The following is a 21,370-nucleotide window of genomic DNA, read 5'->3' as shown; positions in this document are numbered from 1 at the left end:
CTCTGGTCCTGGCCCCAGACCCACTCTCCAATCAACAAACCATATTTATTGAGCACTTACTATATGCAGATCACTGTGCTAAGCTCTTGGGAGAGCAAGATATAACAGAATTAGCAGACATGTTCCCTGGGCAAAATGTGCTTATAGTATAGAGGGGGAGGCAGATATTAATATGAATAAATCCCCATTCCAAGTCAGTTGCCACTTGCTCCCCATTCTGTTTCCACACTCTGCTGACTGTTTCATCACACTCATCCTTTTTCTTCCTCCATTTTGCTCTGCTCATCATTTTGCCCCCTACTTCAATAGCTATCCGGTCTCTTCTGCTTTATTAAGCCCGTAAGTTAACGAAACCTCATTCCATTCTGCTCTCCTCCTCACTTGACTCCCTCCTCACCCTGCTGTGCTCCAGCTGGGTGGGGCTGTGCCAGTAAAGAAGCAGTGTGGGCTAGTGGATAGAGCTCAGGCCTAGGAATCAGAAGAACCTGCTGGATTCTAATCCCAGCTCTGCCACTTGTCCAATGTGTGACCTTGGGCAAGTCACTTCCCTTCTCTGTGCCTCGTTACCTCATCTGTAAAATGGGGATTAAGACTAGGAGCCCCATGTGGGACTGGGACCGTGTCCATCCCAAATTGCTCGTGTCCATCCCAGTGCTCAGTACAGCGCCTGGCACATAGTAAGAGCTTAACAAATACTGCAATTATTATTATCATTTTGGTGAGCAGGCCAAGAGCTGCCCCCTCTCAGGGTCGCACCTGAAGAGTTTCCAGTACTCTACCAGTCTCGGCTATAGTAGGGGGAGTCAAGCAAAAGACCTACCCTTTCCATTTCTAGCTTGGGCAGTAGCTACTGAGTGGAAGGCAATCTGCTACAAGTCAAAACTCACCCATGCTGGGCACCAGCGGCATGGGAGAGAGTTGAGGAAGAAGACTTGAGTTTACTGTGTGGAAGTCGGCAATGGTAAACCATTTCCGTATTTTTACCAAGAAAACTCTCTGGATATACTACCAGAATGATTACATATGGAGACCAGGGTGTTCTGGGAGAGATGTGTCCGTGGTGTCACTATGGGTCGGAAACGACTCGACGGCATAAAACAAGACCAAGAGCCAGGGATAGTGGGAAAAAGGGTGGTTCAAAAGGTGTGAAATTGACATCTAGTTCCTCATGACCTGTGGTCTTTGAAAGGGCCTCCAGGCTTCCCATGAGATCCGTGACTGTTCCCAAGGTGATGATGGTGGACTTTGGAGGGGTGAAGACTTGGAATTCACATCGTCAGGTCAGTCCACCTTCATATTCCCAGTGATCAGCGGGGAACAGTGGCTCAGTGACCTTGGAGTCACAGTCCTCCCTTTTCTCCTGCTGAAAGGGGCGTGTTAGCACTTAGTCTCTTCCTCCAGGTTCTGGGTCTTCCCCTTTCCCTCCAACAGACAGTTAGACATCTAGATGCAGATGTACAAGATCAGCACGACAGTGCAACATGTAAACCCATAACTGGTGGCACACGGAAACCAGTCAGCTAGATTGACTGACGGGGTCATCGCAAGGGGCATGGCCGAGCATAGGGAGAACACTGGGAATGGGAGAGCTGATGCAGGGGTTTCTCCGGGTGGGGTTAGGTCCAGTGTGGCAGTCCCCATGAGCAATGAGTTTTGTGGGATTCAAGCCAGTCCCGGAAGACATTTTCCATTGTTCCACCAGGCTTCAGAATCGGCTGGACCCACCCCCTCTCTACCCCACGAGGAGGGACCAATGATGGGATTTCAGACGGAGACTGACGCTTCTTCCTTTCTCACCCCTCACAGTTTGAGGAAAGCCTCCAGGTGGAGCTCCTCCAGGAGGAGAGAGGAGGTGCTGGAAGATTCCTTTTCCAATTAAGTTTTTGCTGTTGTCGATAAGTGTCAGGAAGAGTCAGACTGGGGTGTCCCTGAACCCTGTCTTCCCAGAAGCTGCAGGGGTGAGAGGAGGCCACACTAGGCCCCTTGATCGATCATGTTCCGGTAATCGGGGAGCATCTGTGGCTTCAGGTCCACAACCGTGGAGAAGATCCATTTCACCTGTCGAGGAAACAGCGAGGAGGTTATAAGGCTCTACCAGGGTCATAGAAGAGAGGTCCAGGCTGAATCACTGGAGGAAAAGTTAGCGATGGAGTGGGCACTACTAAGTGCTTGGGAGAGTACAATATAATGGTGTACTCCCTTGAGTGTTTAGTCCAGTGCTCTGCACGCAGTAAGCACTCGAGAAATACCACTGATTGATCTGGAGACTTTAGTGCTCAGTTAATAGGTAGACACTCCCTTACTTGCTCTGCACATAAGAAGTGCTTAAATACCATAATTATTATCATTATTGAGTACCATGGGAATTGGAAGATGGCCCCAAACTAAAAACAGCTCAACTCTCCCTGAAATGTAGGACCCCTTTCTACTATACTAGAGTGTTGAACACTACATACTTAACTAACACTCTTTTTTGACTCCTTTCTTTCCCCACTCCATCCATACCTCACTCTGGAACCCAGATCATTCTTCTAAAAAAAAATTCAGCCCATGTTTCTCCACTCCTCAAGAACTTCCAGAGGTTGCCCACCTACACCTGCATCAAACAAAAAGGCCTTACCATAGGTTTTGAAGAATTCAATCACCTCTCTGATTTCCTACTACAACCCAGAATGCTCACTTCACTCTTCAGACACCAACCTACAGACGGTAACTCGATCTCATCTAGCTCACAGTAGGCTTCTCGCCCCCATTCTGTCTCTGGTCTGGAACTCCCTCCTCTTTCGTCTCCAACAGACCACCCCTCTCCTCACCTTCAAATCCTTATTAAAATCACATCTCCTACAAGAGGCCTTCCTTAACAAAGTCCTCATTTCCCCTACTCTCTTTCCCTTCTGTGTCACCCTTGCACAGGTAGGTACCATTTATTCACCCCACCCTCAGTCCCACAGTACTTATGTATTATGTATTTGTAATTTGTTTTAACGTTTGTCTCTCCCTGTAATCTGCAAGTTTGTTGTGGGCAGGGAACATGCCTCTGTTATATTGTACTCTCCCAAGCACTTAGTATAGTGCTCTGCACTCACTAAGTGCTTAATAAATATGATTGATTGATTGATCAAGGCCTGAGAGTTTCAAGGATCTGCATGATCACCACTCAGGGTCAGAAATGGTGACTGAGGAAAGCTCAGACTGAGGTAATGGTGAATGAGGTGGAGTACCCTCAATGGTTTAAACTGCAACCTGAAAACCAACAGAGTCTCTCATACAGGGGAGAGGAAAGCCCTGAAAGTTAAAGACAGCTAAATGAACCCCTTACATCCCCTTAGGCCAGAGTCCATCCCACAACCCCAGCTGTCACTCTTATCGCCAGAAGACAGGGCGTGTGAGTTAGGGAGAAGGAGGGGAGGGGAGTCTGTGGACCTCACCTTGAAAAGGGTGACTGTGGCACTGTAACACACGCTGAGGAAAAACAGGGTGATGAAGACAGAGATGGTGGTCCATAGCCCTTCGAGCTCTTCGTCTCCAGCCTCAGTGCAGTTCTCATCCAGAATCAGCTCTGTGAGGAAGGGAAAAAGAGAAGGCAATCGGGGTCAGGTTCCTGCTTGCCCCATGACTCTACGGGGCCATGGGAGATGGGTGAGGTTGGGTTTCATCTGGAATGAGGGGTAATCCCAAGGACACTATAAACAGGGAATGGTGCACACCACTCAACTGCCCTACCACTGTCCAGCCCCGGAGAAGGTCTGTGTCTACAGTAACCCCTGAGGTCCGGTTTGCAAGGGTCCGGCCTGGGCTTCCCTGAGGGTGTCAGCCCTGGTTCACAGAGGCCCCGGTGGCCTGGTCTGGCACCAAAGACTTGGGAAGACCATGTGATTCCTGGGCCAGTCCAGACACCACAGGGAGAAAGACACCACGTATGCCACAGCCAGCTTCAAGCCAGCCCATCTCTGAGTCCTCAAGGCCCAGGATCTGTCAGAGTCAGAATTCACCGCCAACAGAAACAGGCACTACAGATCAGTCTGGATTACCCAATCAAGCCCCAGGCCTGAGGGGTCTGCAAGTACTGGCCTGACACGGGAACTGCCAAGAAGTTACCAGGCGGTAATGGTCTTTGGGTGTTTTGTTTTGGGTTACTAGTAATACAAACTGTCCCCTTCACTAGAGCGTCCCCTCTTGCTGGAGGCTTGTGGGCAGAGGAAGGGTGTTGGTTCTCATCATAATGGTGGGATAATTTCTTCCCTGTTGTACATCCCACTGCCCTTGGTGGGGTCAGAGTGCGATCACTCCCCAGAAGGCAACTTCTGGAGAGGACAGGGTCCCAGAGCAGATCAGGTGTTGACTGACTCCCGATAGTTTGGGAGTCCCATAGGCATCCCTGGAAGGACAACAGCCTATATCCCACCCAGACTCTCTGGGACCCCAGGGCTCCCATCCAGACATCTCCACAGCCCAGGGGAGGGTGGGTAAGGCCCCTCTCCCCAGCAATAGTCCAAATCCTATTTGGAAGTGGCTCAGGAGCAACAAGGACAGAGTGGAATGGAGATGGGGTGGAGAGAGAAAGGGAATGGTGAAGGGGCAGGACAAGGAGAGGATCCAATCAAGATGGGAAGGATAGGATTTCTAGAATTGATCTCTGGGGAGACTTTAGGCTCCCATTCTCTCTGGGAAAAGGCAGAGGAGGAGTAGGGAAGCTGAGGATTTTTACCTTAGAAGACCTCAGGGAGATGACCCATTGCTGGGTATAGGGGCAGCTAAGTGTGATCAGGGAAGATGACTTTTTTCTTCTCCAGGGAGAGGACTGGGCAAGGTAGGAGAACTTCATCTCCTCTCTAGGCTGATGTTTGCTGGCTTGTGGAGGATTAGCATAGGACCTCTGGAGAGGGTCCTGAGCAACTCTTAAGGGTGCAGGCCAGTGCTGAGCTCCATAGTTAATGCCCAGATCTGAGCTTTTCACTCTTAAATGCCCAATCCTTCATCCCCAGTCATGACAAAGTATCATGGACCAAAGTATGGGATAAGGATAAGAGGGTAAGGGGCTCAATAAGGGAGTGGGTGTGAGGTGATTTAGGGTAAGCTGATTTGAAAGTGTAAATTCACACTGTCTGTTTGTTTACCACCGCAGCCCAGAACAGTCCTCTACTCTGGTTCCTTCCACACTTTAGTGGGTTCTGGGGCCAATGAGCAAAGCAGCAAAGAGACACAGGTACTCGGTCTCCATTGGCTTGATACATTGACACAAAGGGACTAGAGGCACAAAATCAAGGTTTCAACATGCGTGTGGGAGTTCATGTGTGGTTTGTGGGAGTGTATGGATGTGCTAGTGTGTGCGCTAGTGAGAAACAAAGTTCACAAACTTGTGTGAGAATGCTTCGTGACCGATTTCTCGAAGTGTATTTTGCTGGAAGTGTAGATGGACTTGACTCGGTATAAGACTCCTTATGTGTGGGTTTGTGTCTCAATACGAAAACTATCTGAGTCCCTGGGGCGATGTAGTGTCCAGGCAGTTCAGGTGAATGTATGGCAGAAAGGAGGGGCACAAGAGTGATGCAGAGCAAGTAGGTGAATCAGTAAGGTCACCCATCGGGAGGGGATGGAGAGTGTACCTAGGCCTGTAGATGGGACTGTGTGGAGGGCAACTGGCCATGCTGACTCTGCCCCTTCATCCCTACTTCCTGCAGGGGCCTCAGATAGAGGTTTTCCCCAGTTGCAACTGATTCAATATCTCCTAGCAGCAGAGTAGACAGGAAGGTGTTAGTTAAGCAGAAGTGTGAGAGCCGGGGGAACTACGGGAATTTCACCTCATGTTCTCCCAGAGGGGCGAGGGCTAGATGACCCAGGCCAGATCTCAGTCTGAGGGCTTCAGGCTGCCCCCTGTGCGGGAAGGAGTGGACTGTGGACCGCGTGGTCAGTCATCACTGTCCACAGCCAAAACTTCCCCGTGGCTCCATCCAGGAGAACATGGAGCTCAGGGCTTCATCTGCCCAGACCCTCTCTCTAGCCACCTTCCTGAATTTCCACATCCTCCATGCTGCCCTAGCTACCATCAGCAGAGAGGAGACTTGGTTCTGCCCATCCAGTCCAGGTCCCTGGGAGAGGCAGGGGTCGGGTGTGGGGGGTGTCTCTGAAGACCTCCACCCCTAGAGGAAGACATTGCCCCAAGGGTCTGAGTCACCCAAGCAGGGGCAGGGCAGTTTCACGCACCATAGAGATGGAGCCAAGTTGCCCGTGCCAAGAGAGATGGAGTCCCTGTCCCTGCCCTCCCTGCCCCCACTCTGGTCAGCCCAGTCACCCCACAAGGGACCGATCCCCCTTCTCTTTCCGTGGTGGCCCCAGGAAGAACCAGTCCAGACATGCTGTGTTTCAGGTGTGGCGGTGGGGTGTTTATTATCATGCTTTAGGGTCACGGGAGGAATTTACATGGGGAATTCTCCTCGTTTTGGACCCCAAGGACCCGGAGTGGGGGTGGAAGGGGTGGGGGACAAGCACAGACAGCAGATGGGGAAGCGGGAGCCGGGCTGGTCCTGGGTCAGGAGGAGATGCAGGTGGGGTAAGAGGATGGGGTTTCTCGATGTTCTAAGCAGCTCTCATTTACCAGTATTTTTGGATACCGTCTTCTGCAGAAATTTCTGGGGCAGGGCCTCGTGCTTCACTGAGCAGGTATAGGTCCTTCCTCTCTGCCAATCTGCCTTCTGCACATCAAGCTTGCTGTACATGAAGAAGGTACTCCCATGCATCTGTGGCAGGGTGCTGGCATAGTCTGCCTCAGGTACCGGTTTGTCATCTTGTAGCCACTCGACGGTGATTGATTCGGGGTAGTAGTCCAAGATCATACAGGTGAGGCTGAAAGTGTCTTTGTTCAACTCATCTCGGTGAGGTGAGTAGACATAGGCCTCCGGAGCCTTGCGTGTGCCTTGAGGAGAGGAAGAAACAGAAGAATTTAACAGTAGCCCCAGTCACTCCACGGCATCCAGTGGGACTGAGAGTCTCTAGGCTAAAGTTTTGAGGGCCTTAGAGCTGTGAGAGGACTCAGGGAACCACCCAAAATATAGGGGTGGGTGGATTGTCTTCTCTGGCCCATGGGAGATTGAGCCTCTGCTGGGAGGGAGCATCAGATTCGTTGTGGATTTCAAAGTCCTTGTCAAATCAGTCAATCAATCAATCCATGAGTGGACTTTATTGATTGATTAGCATGTGCTAAACAATGTAATAAGCACTTGGGAGAGTACAATACAGCAGAGTTGGAAGACACTTTTCATGCCTCCAATGAGTCTACAGTCTAGAGGGGGCTAAGAATGCCCTGGAATGATGCCTTCTCTTGGAAAGAGTTTCCACAGGCCACTGTACTAGCTCCCTCCAACAGTTGGGAAAATACATCAACCCCCAGCTTCCTTCACACCTGTGAGTATCGTTCAACCCTTAAGGGTGATTTATTTCGTCTTCTCATCCCTTCCCAGGGAGTTCTTATCTTTCATGAGTTGAAGATTTCTAGACTGTGAGCCCACTGTTGGGTAAGGACCGTCTCTATATGTTGCCAACTTGTACTTCCCAGGCGCTTAGTACAGTGCTCTGCACACAGTAAGCGCTCAATAAATACGTTTGAATGAATGAATGAATGAAGATAAGAATCTATTCTATTCAGTTGTGACATCAAGTTCTCCACCCTCTGCCCTCTCCTGCCCCTCTGAAGTCCAGCCTGGGGTTTCAACCTCCCCTGACTCAGCGTCCCGGTCTCAGGTTAGGGGAGGAGCTCTAAATTGAATTTTCTAGTGCAGAGAGCAACCATCTACTTACCTGCGGTATGGGAGATCGTCTTCATGACTGGCGATGGAAAATTTTTGTGCTGCACTTTGCATTTGAATACTTTCTGGTCCAGCCAATCCTTGCTGGACACCTCCCGCTCACTGACAAAACGATAGGTGCCATTCCTCTGTTCCTTGGGTGGTGGTTCTACACTTCCTGACTTGGGAAGTTCCTTGTCACCTTGGTACCAAGTGACAACAGGGTTTTCATCTTTGTCTTCGAAGCCGAGATCCACAACAACACAGGTGACCTTAGGGGTGCCGGTCACAGAGAGGAAGTCCTTGGGTTTGGGAGGAAATATGAATACAGCAGGACCACCTGGGCCTGGAGGACAGAAATTAAGAGAAGGGAGTGGATGGGATACACAGTGAACAGGGTCTTTCGGTTTCAGTTGCAATGTTGACCCTCACCGGCCTCTCCTTCTAGACCATGAAGAAAGACCAAGGGATGTGGAGTCAGGGGATCGGAGTTCTAGTCCCAACCCCATCTCTTGTCTGCTGTGTGTCCTTGGGCAGGTCACATAAATCCTCAGGGCTTCAGTTTCCTCATCTGTAAAATGGGAATATAATACCTCTTCTCCCTCCCTCATAGATTCAAGGGCTTAGTACAGTGCCGTGCACACAGTGAGCTCTCAGTAAAAATGATGGATTGATTTAGGGTCCCCAGGGACTGACTCTCTTGCTTCTCCCCCAGCACTTAGCACGGTGCTTGGCACATAGTCAACTCTTCATAAATACTGCCACCATTATCATCATCTTCATCATCATATCCATCCGTAACCTCTCCTCAGTCTTTTAGAGCTCTGCCCTCCACAGTGAGAGGAGTCACAGCACATTCACTCACTTTCTCTTCAAATTCCTGCAGTTAGAACTTGAAGCTCCACACAGATCTCTTGTCAGTCCAACTTCTGTCCCTAGCCCTTCTGGAATTCCTGAGAGCTTCAGAGGTAAATTGAAATGGAGCAGCTGACTTTACCCTGAGATTTCTGCTCATATGGTGCCCCCAATTCTAGAGAGTACCACTCTCCAGCCTCAACTTTTCTCCTGATATCACTCAGCAGGTCAAAATGATGGGGATAATCATTGTGGCACTTGTTAAGTGCTTACTATATGTCAAGCACTGTGCTAAGCTCTGGGGGAGAGTCTAGATAATCAAATCCCACATGGGGCTCATAGTATAATAATAATAATAATAATGACATTTGTTAAGTGCTTACTATGTGCAAAGCACTGTTATAAGCGCTGGGGAGGATACAAGGTGATCTGGTTGTCCCCTGTGGGGCTCACAGTCTTCATCCCCATTTTACAGATGAGGGAACTGAGGCACAGAGAAGTGAAGTGACTTGCCCAAAGACACACAGCTGACAATTGGCGGAGCCAGGATTTGAACCCACGACCTCTGACTCCCAAGCCCGTGCTCTTTCTGTTGAGTCACGCTGCTTCTCTATAAGTATAGTATAAGTAGGAGAACAGATATTGAATCCTCATTTGACAGTTGAGGTAACTGAGGCACAGAGAAGTTAAGTGACTTGCTCAAGGACATACAGCAGGTATGTGATGGAGTTGGGATTAGAACCCAGGTCCTCTGACTCCCAGGGCCCTGCACTTTCAACTAGGCCACACTGATCCCTTAGGAAGCAAAGGTTTTGTAGACTTACTTGGGCATGGAAGCTGTGTATCAGTTCTTCTGTGTTCTGCAAACAGAAAAGGAGATCAGTATTCATTCCAAGTGTGAAGAAAATAGCAAGGAGTTCAAAAACGTTTATGGCCCATTTAAAAGAATAGGCTACTAGAATGTCACACCCTTATTTTCATTGTATCCATGGCCTCTTCCGCCCCATCCCACCACATATATGCAGTTCCTGTCATAAAACGAGATTTCACCAAGGTATTCAGGCTGGTCTTCCTCTTGCATTGACACTGTAAGTCCCTTCCTGAACTGGGATTCCTCCAGCCTCATAACTCCCAACCCTCTTCCATGCTCCCTTTCTGCTGGAAGGGGTGGATACCAGCAGCCTCGAAGGTGAGGGGTGGAGGGAAGGCGGCTGTCTTACCGACTGTCTTTGCGATTTTGGTCTTGCTGGCTGGGTGCTCCACATTGCAAGTGAATGACTCAGACTGCCATTTATCTGCAGGGACGGTGAGCTGGGTGCTGCGGGTGTAGAGGCCCGTGGACTGGAGGACAGCGGGGAAGGTTTTGGAGCTGCTGCTGAAGGCTGCCGGGCTCCAGTTGATGTTCAGTGGCTCTGGGGAGTAGCCGGTCACCAGGCAGCCCACGGCCACCTGGGAGAGGTGTTCTTCTTTGCAGCTGGGAGTCAAGGGGAAGACGGATGGGGGCACGGTCCCAGCTGGAAGGCAAGAACAGGGGTTAAGTTTGGGCCATCACACACATACGCACGCACATACATGCACATACCGTATATTCCAACAACCAGTCAAATGAGAAGCAGTGTGGTCCAATGGAAAGACCACGGGTCTGGGACCCAGAGAACCTCGGTACTAATCCCAGCTCTGCCACTTGTCGGCTGTGTGACTTTGGGCAAATCACTTTTCTTCTCTGCACCTCAGTTACCTCATCTGTAAAATGGGGATTAAGACTGTGAGCCCCAAGTGGCCCATGGACCGTGTCCAACCTGATTATCTTGAACCTACCCCAGTGCTTAGTACAATGCCATTATAAATTATGTCAGTGCCAATATATCATTATAGAAAGATGGGATGGGCAAGTTACCCAGAAGAGGACGAAGAGGGGCGATTCTCCCAATTCCCTAGAGGGCAAACCTAACTTCATACTTTCTCAGCACCCCCATCTGATGGCTCTGTAATTTATTTATTTTATCCATGATGTATTTGTTTATATTAATGTCTGTCTCCCCCTCTATACTTTAAGCCCATTGTGGGCAGGGGATGTGTCTACCAACTCTGTCATATTGTCATATGGTCTTCTTCCAAATGCTTAGCACAGTTCTCTGCACTTGTGTCAATTAATACTATTGATTGATTGATTAAGAGCCCCTTCCCCTCCCTCCCCCCCGGTTGGATTTGCTTGGGGCAATGTTGTGGTCCCCCTCCCCACCCCATTCTCCTACACTGCTGCAGGACATCCTGCTTTCTTCTCCTCGGAACCCCCGATCTGCTGCGAAGAAGGCCTGAGTACCGGTCAGAAGCTCAGTGGGAACAGCAGCATTTGAGGGTGAGTCAAGTGCACTGCGGTTTGGGGTAGGGGATGGGGAAACAGGGCTGAGAGGGATGACGAGGATGAGGACTGCAGGACTGACTTTGGCTCCCAGGCCCGGTAGGTGACCAGCTGACCGGGGGGTAGTCCAAACTGGTTGGTCTGCCCCCCTTTACGGCCCAGTCTGGCTAAAGGGGAAGGGGTTCTAAACTAAGGGATTCACAAGAAGACTCACAGTGCCTGGCCCTGTGGATTCAGAGAAGGGGTCTCAATGGGGCCCTAACAGAGCAGACCACCCGGTTCTGACACCCCCCAGAGAGGGAAAGACCATCAGGTTCCAGGGGCTGCAGAGACAGACATACAATTGGACTACCTGCCCATCCCCTCACCAGAGTCGTCGCCAGAGCCCAGAGGATCTGATTGGGCCTCAGCAACCGGAAAGTCCTGTCCAACGGCAGCATAAATCATGCTACCCCCCCACCCCACCCCCCACCTGCTGCTGGACAGCTCAGCCCCTGGGCCTCCTCCAGAAATCCACCAGCTCCACATTCATACCTACTGCCAGCTCGCCCCCTTGGCCCTTCTCACCATACTCTGCTCCTGGGTGTTCCAGGTCAGCTGAGCCATTTTGCCCTTGGTAACTCAACTCAACCGCCGTGTCTCATATGATTATCCCGTATGTACCCCGGTGCTTAGTACGGTGTTAGTGGGTACTTCACAAACACTGCAACGAGCCACATATCTCTTGCCAGGTCAACTTCTCTGCTGAAGCCTAGCTCATCTCCTTTCTCCCTCCCAGTTCACCTCCTCTGCCTCACACCAGCCTGTCTGTGCTTTCCCCCTGCCCGTTCGGACCTGTATCCCCATTTCCCTAAGATAAGCTCTTTGACCCACTGACATTCCTGCCTCTGTACCACTCACCAGCTCACTTCTGCTAGCCCGTCTCCCCTGCCAGCTCAGCTTCTGCAGAGCCTGCCATTTTCCTCCTGCTAGTTCGCACTCTGTACCCTCTCCCAGCTTAGCTTCTCTACCCCATCTCCAGCTCGGGTCTGAATCATCTTCCAGTTCAGCTCATCTACACCCAGCTAACTCAACTCTGTCCCACTGCCCAGCTTCGCTCCTCTGCTCGCTGACCTCATGCCAGCTCAGTTATTTTGCCTTCTGCAGGCTCATCTCCTCTGCACCCTGCCTGTTCTGCTCTTGGTCCCCCTGCTAACTCAGTCCCTCTGTTCCTTACCCACTGAGCTCCTGTCCACGCTTTCAGCTCAGGTCATCTGCCTTATAGCAGCTCAGCTCCTGTATCTCCTGCCATTTCACCTCTGTGCTCCCCTATTAGCTCAGCTCCTATAGCCACTTTTAACTCTGCTTCCTGGCCAGCTCAGCTTTTGTATTTCCTTCCAACTCAGTTCTTCTGCCCTGTGTCAATTCAGGTACTGTGCCAGCTCTCAGGTTAGCCCCCACATCTCCCCACATCAGCAACTCTGCCTGTGCCAGCTCAGCTCCTGTACCCTCTCCCAGCTCTGATCCTGGGCCTCCTGCCAGTTCAACTCCTGTGCACTTAGCTAGTTCCGCTCCCATACCTCTCCCAGCTTAGCTGCTAGGCCTCCTGCCTGCTCATCTCCTGCACCTGCTCCAGCTCAACTGCTATGCCTCCTGCCAGTTCTGTTCCTATACCTGCTCCTTTCTCAGCTTCTAGCTCTAGCTCTGTTACCATCTCCCAGCTCACCTCTGGTACCAGCTCTCAGCTCAGCTCCCGTGCCCTCTGCCAGCTCTGTTCCAGTACCTCCAGCCAGCTCTACTCCTGTATCTGTTCCTAGCTCAGCTGCTGGTACCTCCTGCCAGCTCAGCTCCTGTACCTGATACCAACTCAGCTCCTGTACCTGGTCCTAGCTCAGCTACGGTACTACCTCGCTGCTCTGATCTGGTATCTTCTGTCATTTAATAATAATAATAATAATAATAATAATAATAATGGTGGCATTTGTTAAGCACTTACTATGTGCCAAGCACTGTTCTAAGTGCTGGGGTAGATACAAGGTAATCAGGTTGTCCCACATGGGGCTCACAGTCCCAATCCCCATTTTACAGATGAGGGAACAGAGGCACAGAGAAGTTAAGTGACTTGCCCACGGTCACACAGCAGACAGGTGGCAGAGTCAGGATTAGAACCCTCTGACTCCCAAGCCCGGGCTCTTTCCACTGAGCCACGCTGCTTCTCTTTCACCTCCTGTCCCTACTCTTGGCTCAGTACAGTACTAACTCCCAGATCTGCTCCGGTCACAGCTTCTAGCTCAGCTCCGGCACCTCCTGTCTGCTCCTACCTCAGCTATGGTACCAGCTCCCAGTTCTGCCCTGGTTCCAGCTCCCAGATAACTGGTCATACCTTCTGCCAGCTCTCTCCAGGACCAGCTTCCAGCTCATCCAAGGTCCCAGCTCAGCTCAGCTGCAATGCCCCCTGCCAGCTCATCTCCTGAACCAGCTCCCATCTGGTACCTTCTGCTAGCTCTGCTCTTTTAGCTGCTCCTAGCTCAGCTCTTGTGCCTCCTGCCAATTCTGCTTCTGGGTACTCAGCTAGGGTACTAGCTTCCAGGTCTGCTCTGGTATCAGCTCCCATCTCAGCTCCTGTGTCCCCTGCCAGTCATCTCCTGAACCTGCTCTTATCTCTGCTCCATTACCTCCTGCCAGTTCTGCTCCTGTACCGGCTCCTAGCTCAGCTATGGTACTAGCTCCCAGCTCTGCTCTGGTACCAGCTTCAAAGGCCCCTGCCAACTCATCTGACTGAGCCCCCTTTTTCCTCTCCTCCTCCCCATCCCCACAGCCCTACCTCCTTCCCCTCCCCACAGCACCTGTGTATACATTTTTACAGATTTATTACTCTATTTTACTTGTACATATTTACTGTTCTAATTATTTTGTTAATGATGTGCATCTAGCTTTACTTCTATTTATTCTGATGATGTGACACCTGTCCACGTTTTGTTTTGTTGTCTGTCTCCCCCTTCTAGACTGTGAGCCTGTTGGTTTGTAGGGACCATCTCTATATCTTGCCAACTTGTACTTCCCAAGCGCTTAGTACAGTGCTCTGCACGCAGTAAGCACTCAATAAATACAATCAAATGAATGAATGAATCTCCTGAACCTGCTCCTGTTTCTGTTCCGTTATCTCCTGCCTGCTCTGATCCTACACCTCCTCCTCCCTCAGCTATGGCACTGGTTCTGGCTCTGACAGCTCTGCTCCTGTACCAGCTTCTAGCTCAGCTCCTGTATTAGCTTCCAGTGCTGCTCCCAGGTTACCTGTGGTACCTCCTGCCAGCTTGGCTTCGGCACCAACTCCCAGCTCTGCTCTGGTAGCAGCTCCTAGCTCAGCTCAGCTGGTATGCTCCCTTCCAGCTCACCTCCTGAACCTACTCATCTCTCTGCTCCAGTACCAGCTTCTAGCTCGGCTACAATACCTGCTCCCAGCTCAGCCTACCTGCTATGCCCCCTGCTTGCTTATCTCTTTAACCCACTCCCCATTCTGCTATGGTACCTCCTGCCACCTTGGCTCCTTACTCAGCTAGGTACTAGCTCTCAGGTCTGCTCAGGTACCAGCTCCTAGCTTAGCTCTGTGCAATGCCCCCTGCTAGCTCATCTCCTGAACCTGCTCCCACCTCAGCTCTGTTACATCCTGCCAGCTCAGCTCCCAGATTTGCTCCTGTGCCCTGAGTCAGTTCAGTTTCTGTACCAGCTTGTAGCTCAGCTCTGTTGCATCCTGCCAGCTCAGCTCTGCTACCTTCCCTCAGATCAGGTCCAAGCTCCCAACCGGTTCAACACCTGTACTTGTTCCCAGCTCAGCGCTGGTACCAGCTTTCATTTCTGCTCCTCTACCCTCTTCCAGCTCAGTTTCTGAACCTGCCTCAGCTCTGCTCCTGTACCCACTGCCAGCTCAGCTCCCATACCTGTTTTCAGCCCAGCTCCTGTGCCCCTTCCCAGCTCAGCTCCTGTGCCTCCTGCTCTCAGCTATACTCCTGTACCTCCTGCCAGCTCAGCCCCAGTACCTGATCCCAGCTCAGCTCAAGTTCTACTCCTCTGCCCGCTGCCTGCTCAGCTCCCAAACCTGCTCCCTGCCCTGCCCCTGTACCTCCTGCCAGCTCAGCTCCAATACCTGCTCCCAGCTCTGCTCCGGTTCCTCCTGCCAGCTCTGCTCCTGTTCCTGCTCCCAGCTCAGCTCCTGTACCGTCTGCTGGCTCAGTGATCATTCCTGTTCCTACCTTAGCTCCGGATCCTGCTTCCAGCATCTAGTTCTGCTCCCATGCCCCCTGCCAGCTCAACTCCTGAACCTGCTCCCTGCTCTGTTCCTGTACCTTCTGCCAGCCTAGCTCCCATTCCTGCTTCCAGGTCAGCTCCTGTGCCCCCTCCCAGCTTAGCTCTAGTACCTGCTCCTAGCTCAGCTCCACCTCCTGCTCCCAGCTCAGCTCCTGTACCTCCTGCCAGCTCAACTCCCCTTCCTGCACCTAGCTCAGCTCTGGCTCCTGCTCCCAGCTTCCAGTTCTACTCCAGTGCCCCCTGCCAGCTCAGCTCCTGAACCTGCTCCCCACTCTGTTCCTGCACCCCCTGCCAGTCAACCCCATTCCTGCTTCCAGCTCAGCTCCTGTGCCCCTCCGAGCTCAGCTCCGGCTCCTGCTCCCAGCTCTGCTCCTGTTCCTCCTGCCAACTCGGTGTCCATTCCTGCTCTCAGCTCAGCTCCTGTGCCCCCTCCCAGCTCAGCTGCAGCTCCTGCTCTCAGCTCTGCTCCTGTTCCTCCTACCAGTTCAGCTCCAATTCCAGCTTCCAGTTCTGCTCTCATGCCCCCTGGCCAGCTCAGCTCCTGAACCTGTTCCCCACTCTGTTCCTGTACCCACTCCCAGCTCAGCTCCAATCTCTGCTCCCAGCTCTGTTCCTACTCCCAGCTCAGCTCCTGTACCTTCTGCCAGCTCAGCTCTCATTCCTGTTCCTAGCTCAGCTCAGGCTCCTGCTTCCAGCTTCTAGTTCTGCTCCCATGCCCCCTGCCAACTCAGCTCCTGAACCTGCTCCCTGCTCTGTTCCTGTACCTCCTGCCAGCTCAGCCTCCATTCCTGCTTCCAGCTCAGCTCCAGTACCTGCTCCTAGCTAAGTTCCAGCTCCTGCTCCCAGCTTCCAGTTCTGTTCCTCTGCCCCCACCAGCTCTGCTCCTCAACCTGCTCCCCACTCTGTTCCTGCACCTCCTGCCAGCTCAGCCCCCATTCTTGCTTCCAGCTCAGCTCTACTACCTGCTCCCAGTTCAGCTCCAGCTCCTGCTCCCAGCTCTGCTCCTGTTCTTCCTGCCAGCTCAGTTCCAGTTTCAGCTTCCAGTCCTACTCCCGTGCCCCCTGGTCAGCTCAGCTCCTGAACTTGTTCTGCACTTTGTTCCTGTAACCCCTCCCAGCTCAGCTCCAAACCCTGCTCCCAGCTCAGCTCCTGTACTTTCTGCCAGCTCAGCTCTCATTCCTGTTCCTAGCTCAGCTCTGGCTCCTGCTTCCAGCTTCTAGTTCTGCTCCCATGACCCCTGCCAGCTCAGCTCCTGAACCTGCTCCCTACTCTGTTCCTGTACCTCCTGCCAGCTCAGCTCCCATTCCTGCTTCCAGCTCAACTCCTGTGCCCCTCCCAGCTCTGCTGTAGTACCTGTTCCTATCTCAGCTCTACCTCCTGCTCCTAGCTCAGCTCCTGTACTTTCTGCTAGCTCGGCTCCCATTCCTGCACCTAGCTCAGCTCTAGCTCCTGCTCCCAGCTTCCAGTTCTACTCCAGTGCCCCCTACCAGCTCAGCTCCTGAACCTGCTCCCCACTCTGTTCCTGCACCCCCTGCCAGTTCAACCCCATTCCTGCTTCCAGCTCAGCTCCTGTGCCCCTCCCAGCTCAGCTCCAGCTCCTGCTCCCAGCTCTGCTCCTGTTCCTCCTGCCAACTCGGTGTCCATTCCTGCTCTCAGCTCAGCTCCTGTGCCCCCTCCCAGCTCAGCTCCAGCTCCTGCTCCCAGCTCTGCTCCTGTTCCTCCTGCCAGTTCAGCTCCAATTCCAGCTTCCAGTTCTGCTCCCATGCCCCCTGGCCAGCTCAGCTCCTGAACCTGTTCCCCCCTCTGTTCCTGTACCCACTCCCAGCTCAGCTCCAATCTCTGCTCCCAGCTCTGTTCCTACTCCCAGCTCAGCTCCTGTACCTTCTGCCAGCTCAGCTCTCATTCCTGTTCCTAGCTCAGCTCAGGCTCCTGCTTCCAGCTTCTAGTTCTGCTCCCATGCCCCCTGCCAACTCAGCTCCTGAACCTGCTCCCTGCTCTGTTCCTGTACCTCCTGCCAGCTCAGCCTCCATTCCTGCTTCCAGCTCAGCTCCAGTACCTGCTCCTAGCTAAGTTCCAGCTCCTGCTCCCAGCTTCCAGTTCTGTTCCTCTGCCCCCACCAGCTCTGCTCCTCAACCTGCTCCCCACTCTGTTCCTGCACCTCCTGCCAGCTCAGCCCCCATTCTTGCTTCCAGCTCAGCTCTACTACCTGCTCCCAATTCAGCTCCAGCTCCTGCTCCCAGCTCTGCTCCTGTTCTTCCTGCCAGCTCAGTTCCAGTTTCAGCTTCCAGTCCTACTCCCATGCCCCCTGGTCAGTTCAGCTCCTGAACTTGTTCCGCACTTTGTTCCTGTAACTCCTCCCAGCTCAGCTCCTGTACTTTCTGCCAGCTCAGCTCTCATTCCTGTTCCTAGCTCAGCTCTGGCTCCTGCTTCCTGCTTCTAGTTCTGCTCCCATGACCCCTGCCAGCTCAGCTCCTGAACCTGCTCCCTACTCTGTTCCTGTACCTCCTGCCAGCTCAGCTCCCATTCCTGCTTCCAGATCAACTCCTGTCTCCCTGCTCTGCTCTAGTACCTGCTCCTAGCTCAGCTCCACCTCCTGCTCCCAGTTCAGCTCCTGTATTTTCTGCCAGCTCGGCTCCCATTCCTGTTCCTAGCTCAGCTCTGGCTCCTGCTTCCAGCTTCTAGTTCTGCTTCCATGACCCCTGCCAGCTCAGCTCCTGAACCTGCTCCCGACTCTGTTCCTGTACCTCCTGCCAGCTCAGCTCCCATTCCTGCTTCCAGATCAACTCCTGTCCCCCAGCTCTGCTCTAGTACCTGCTCCTAGCTCAGCTCCACCTCCTGCTCCCAGTTCAGCTCCTGTATTTTCTGCCAGCTCGGCTCCCATTCCTGTTCCTAGCTCAGCTCTGGCTCCTGCTTCCAGCTTCTAGTTCTGCTTCCATGACCCCTCCCAGCTCAGCTCCTGAACCTGCTCCCTACTCTGTTCCTGTACCTCCTGCCAGCTCAGCTCCCATTCCTGCTTCCAGCTCAACTCCTGTGCCCCTCCCAGCTCTGCTGTAGTACCTCTTCCTAGCTCAGCTCCACCTCCTGCTCCCAGCTCAGCTGCTGTACTTTCTGCTAGCTCGGCTCCCATTCCTGCACCTAGCTCAGCTCTGGCTCCTGCTCCCAGCTTCCAGTTCTACTCCAGTGCCCGCTGCCAGCTCAGCTCCTGAACCTGCTCCCCACTCTGTTCCTGCACCTCCTGCCAGCTCAGCCCCCATTCTTGCTTCTAGCTCAGCTCTAGTACCTGCTCCCAGCTCTGTTCCTATTCCTGCTCCCAGCTCTGCTCCTGTTCCTCCTGCCAACTCGGTATCCATTCCTGCTGTCAGCTCAGCTCCTGTGCCCCCTCCCAGCTCAGCTCCAGCTCCTGCTCCCAGCTCTGCTTCTGTTCCTCCTGCCAGCTCAGCTCCAATTCCAGCTTCCATTTCTGCTCCCATGCCCCCTGGCCAGCTCAGCTCCTGAACCTGTTCCCCACTCTGTTCCTATACCCCCTCCCAGCTCAGCGCCAATCTCTGCTCCCAGCTCTGTTCCTGTTCCTGCTCCCAGCTCAGCTCCTGTACCTTCTGCCAGCTCAGCTCCTGTACCTTCTGCCAGCTCAGCTCTCATTCCTGTTCCTAGCTCAGCTTCGGCTCCTGCTTCCAGCTTCTAGTTCTGCTCCCATGCCCCCTGCCAGCTCAGCTCCTGAACCTGCTCCCTGCTCTGTTCCTGTACCTCCTGCCAGCTCAGCTCCCATTCCTGCTTCCAGCTCAGCTCCAGTACCTGCTCCTAGCTAAGCTCCAGCTCCTGCTCCCAGGTTCCAGTTCTGCTTCTCTGCCCCCACCAGCTCTGCTCTTCAAAGTGCTCACCACTCTGTTCCTGCACCCCCTGCCAGCTCAGCCCCCATTCTTGCTTCCAGCTCAGCTCTATTACCTGCTCCCAGCTCTGCTCCTGTTCCTCCTGCCAGCTCAGTGTCCAGCCCTGCTCTCAGCTCACCTCTTATGCCCCCCCCCCCCCCACCTGCTCGGCTCCAGCTCCTGCTCCCAGCTCTGCTCCTGTTCCTCCCACCAGCTCAGCTCCAGTTTCAGCTTCCAGTTCTGTTCCTCTGCCCCCGTCAGCTCAACTCCCAAACCTGCTTCCAACTGTTCCTGTACCTCCTGCCAGCTCAGCTCCCATTCCTGCTTCCAGCTCAGCTCATGTGCCCCCTCCCAGTACAGCTCCAGGACCTGCTCCTGGCTCAGCTCCTGCTCCTGGCTCTGCTCCTATTCCTCCTGCCAGTTCAGCTCCCATTCCTGCTTCCAGCTCAGCTCCTCAACCTGCTTCTAGCTTAGCTCCAACTTGTGCTTCCAGCTCTGCTCCTGCACCTCTTCTCAGCTCAGCTACAGTACCGCCTTCCAGTTCTGTTCCTTTGCCCGTTAGCAGCTCATCTCCTGAATCTGCTCCCGGCTCTGTTCCTGTACCACCTGTCAGCTCATTCCTGCTTCCAGCTCAGTTCCTGTCCCAGATTCCAAGTCAGCTTCCATCCCAGCTTCCAGCTCTACTACTGCCAGTTCAGCTCTGGTATCAGTTCCTCTATCAGCTCCCAATTCTGCTCTTCCCTTTGAGATTTGAGGACCTATTTCTGCTTCCAACTCTGCTCCTGTACCTGCTCCAAGTTCAGCTCCTGTGCTCCCTGCCAGTTCACTTCCTGAACCTACTTCCAGCTCTGTTCTTCTTCCCCCTGCCAGTTCAGCACCGGTGCTAGCTCCCCACTCTGCTCTGGTACCTCCTTCCAGCTCAGCATGTGTCACTGTTCCGACTCAGCTCCTGTGGCCCCGCCAGCTCAGCCCTTTGCCCAGGGCCAGCCAAACCTCTGTGTCCATGCCAGCTCAGTTTGTGTGTCTGATGCAGACCCAGTCTCTGTTCCTACAGCCAGTTTAGCTCCCATTCTGGCAGTCTTCTCATGGACCTCTCTCTCAGTCCTGGCTTCCCACTGCAGCTCAAATCCCACCCCTTTCTTAACCCCAGAGAAAGCCCAACTTGCCTGGGTTGACCCAGCCTAGCTTTCATTCCCCACTCCTCCATCCCTGTTAGCTTACCTTTTTCTCAGCTCTTGGCTCTCCATGAAGCATTCCCCAGTTAGCCCAATTCCTCCAGCGAGTCACAGTGGCTCAAGCGGTTTCACTGCTCAGTGCTCAGGACTGGAGGAGAAGATGATGGATCCTCCTGTCTCTCTGCTGGGAAGTCCCTGGCCCCCACATCCACTGGGCCATTACTGGCTCCCTGTGTGCTCACCCCCATGAAGGAGGTCTCGCTTTCTCCATCCCTGCTCCTCCTCCTTCACCCTAATGCCAGAAGCAGGACCTGCTCCCAGAAGTGCACATTCTCACCTAAACACATGCTCTTTGTCCTGACTGCCTCTTGACAATGCTCCACTTTTGTTTTCCTCAAACCAGGAGCCTTCCACACAGCATCTCCCCACACTCCCTGACACAGGCTATATTCTCAGAAAGGAGCAGAACTCCAGAGGTCTGGTTCTCTGTCTAACACTAGTCCCTCCAGCCCCAGATGGAATCTGAATTTTCTTTCTCCCCAGGAAGTGATAATCCTTTTCCCTAAGGCAGAAGGATAAAAACCAAACCTGGTCCTTTCTGGAGAGTCGTGAACCTGAGAGATCATCCTGCTTGAGGAGGACTCTTCTGGGAGGCTGAATGGAGGGTGGAGTTATGCTGTACACTGCTTCTCCGCTGGTTCCCAAAGGTGGTCTCTGTCCCCACAGCCCCATGATCTCTCCACGTGATTCACACCACCTTTCTCTGCTTCATCACGTTCTTACATCATTACCGTTCTCACTTCCTTGGAGTCAACGGCAAACCTGAACAGAGATTACAGCAATTGTCCCCAGCCCTAAATATGGCTTTGAAACCCGGGTGGTGGCATTTCAATCTGGGCAGTTCCCTTTTTCTTTTGGGGTTATCCCCAGGGGAATTGACTGTGAGCTGAGGCTGAGAAGACTATAGCTCTGCAGGGCTAAGAGGCGGTGCAGCCTGCAGGCCCAGGGCTCCAGGAGGAGATATGGACACATCCTCACCACCCCCCT

General features: G+C 53.0%; 2 gene segments (V, D, J or C); both read right to left on the bottom strand.

Annotated features, from left to right (window-relative positions):
* The window catches only part of LOC119936667, a 159,351-nt gene that overhangs the window by 42,389 nt on the left and 95,592 nt on the right, over positions 1-21,370 (bottom strand).
* Positions 6,362-9,525, bottom strand: LOC119936690. The segment is given in 3 exon segments: positions 6,362-6,913; positions 7,795-8,127; positions 9,461-9,525. Coding segments are annotated over 2 exon segments (351 nt in total).

The sequence above is a fragment of the Tachyglossus aculeatus genome, chromosome 14 (genome assembly GCF_015852505.1).
Source record: "Tachyglossus aculeatus isolate mTacAcu1 chromosome 14, mTacAcu1.pri, whole genome shotgun sequence".
Classification (NCBI taxonomy): Eukaryota; Metazoa; Chordata; class Mammalia; order Monotremata; family Tachyglossidae; genus Tachyglossus; species Tachyglossus aculeatus.
This window is presented reverse-complemented; position numbering and strand designations above follow the sequence as displayed.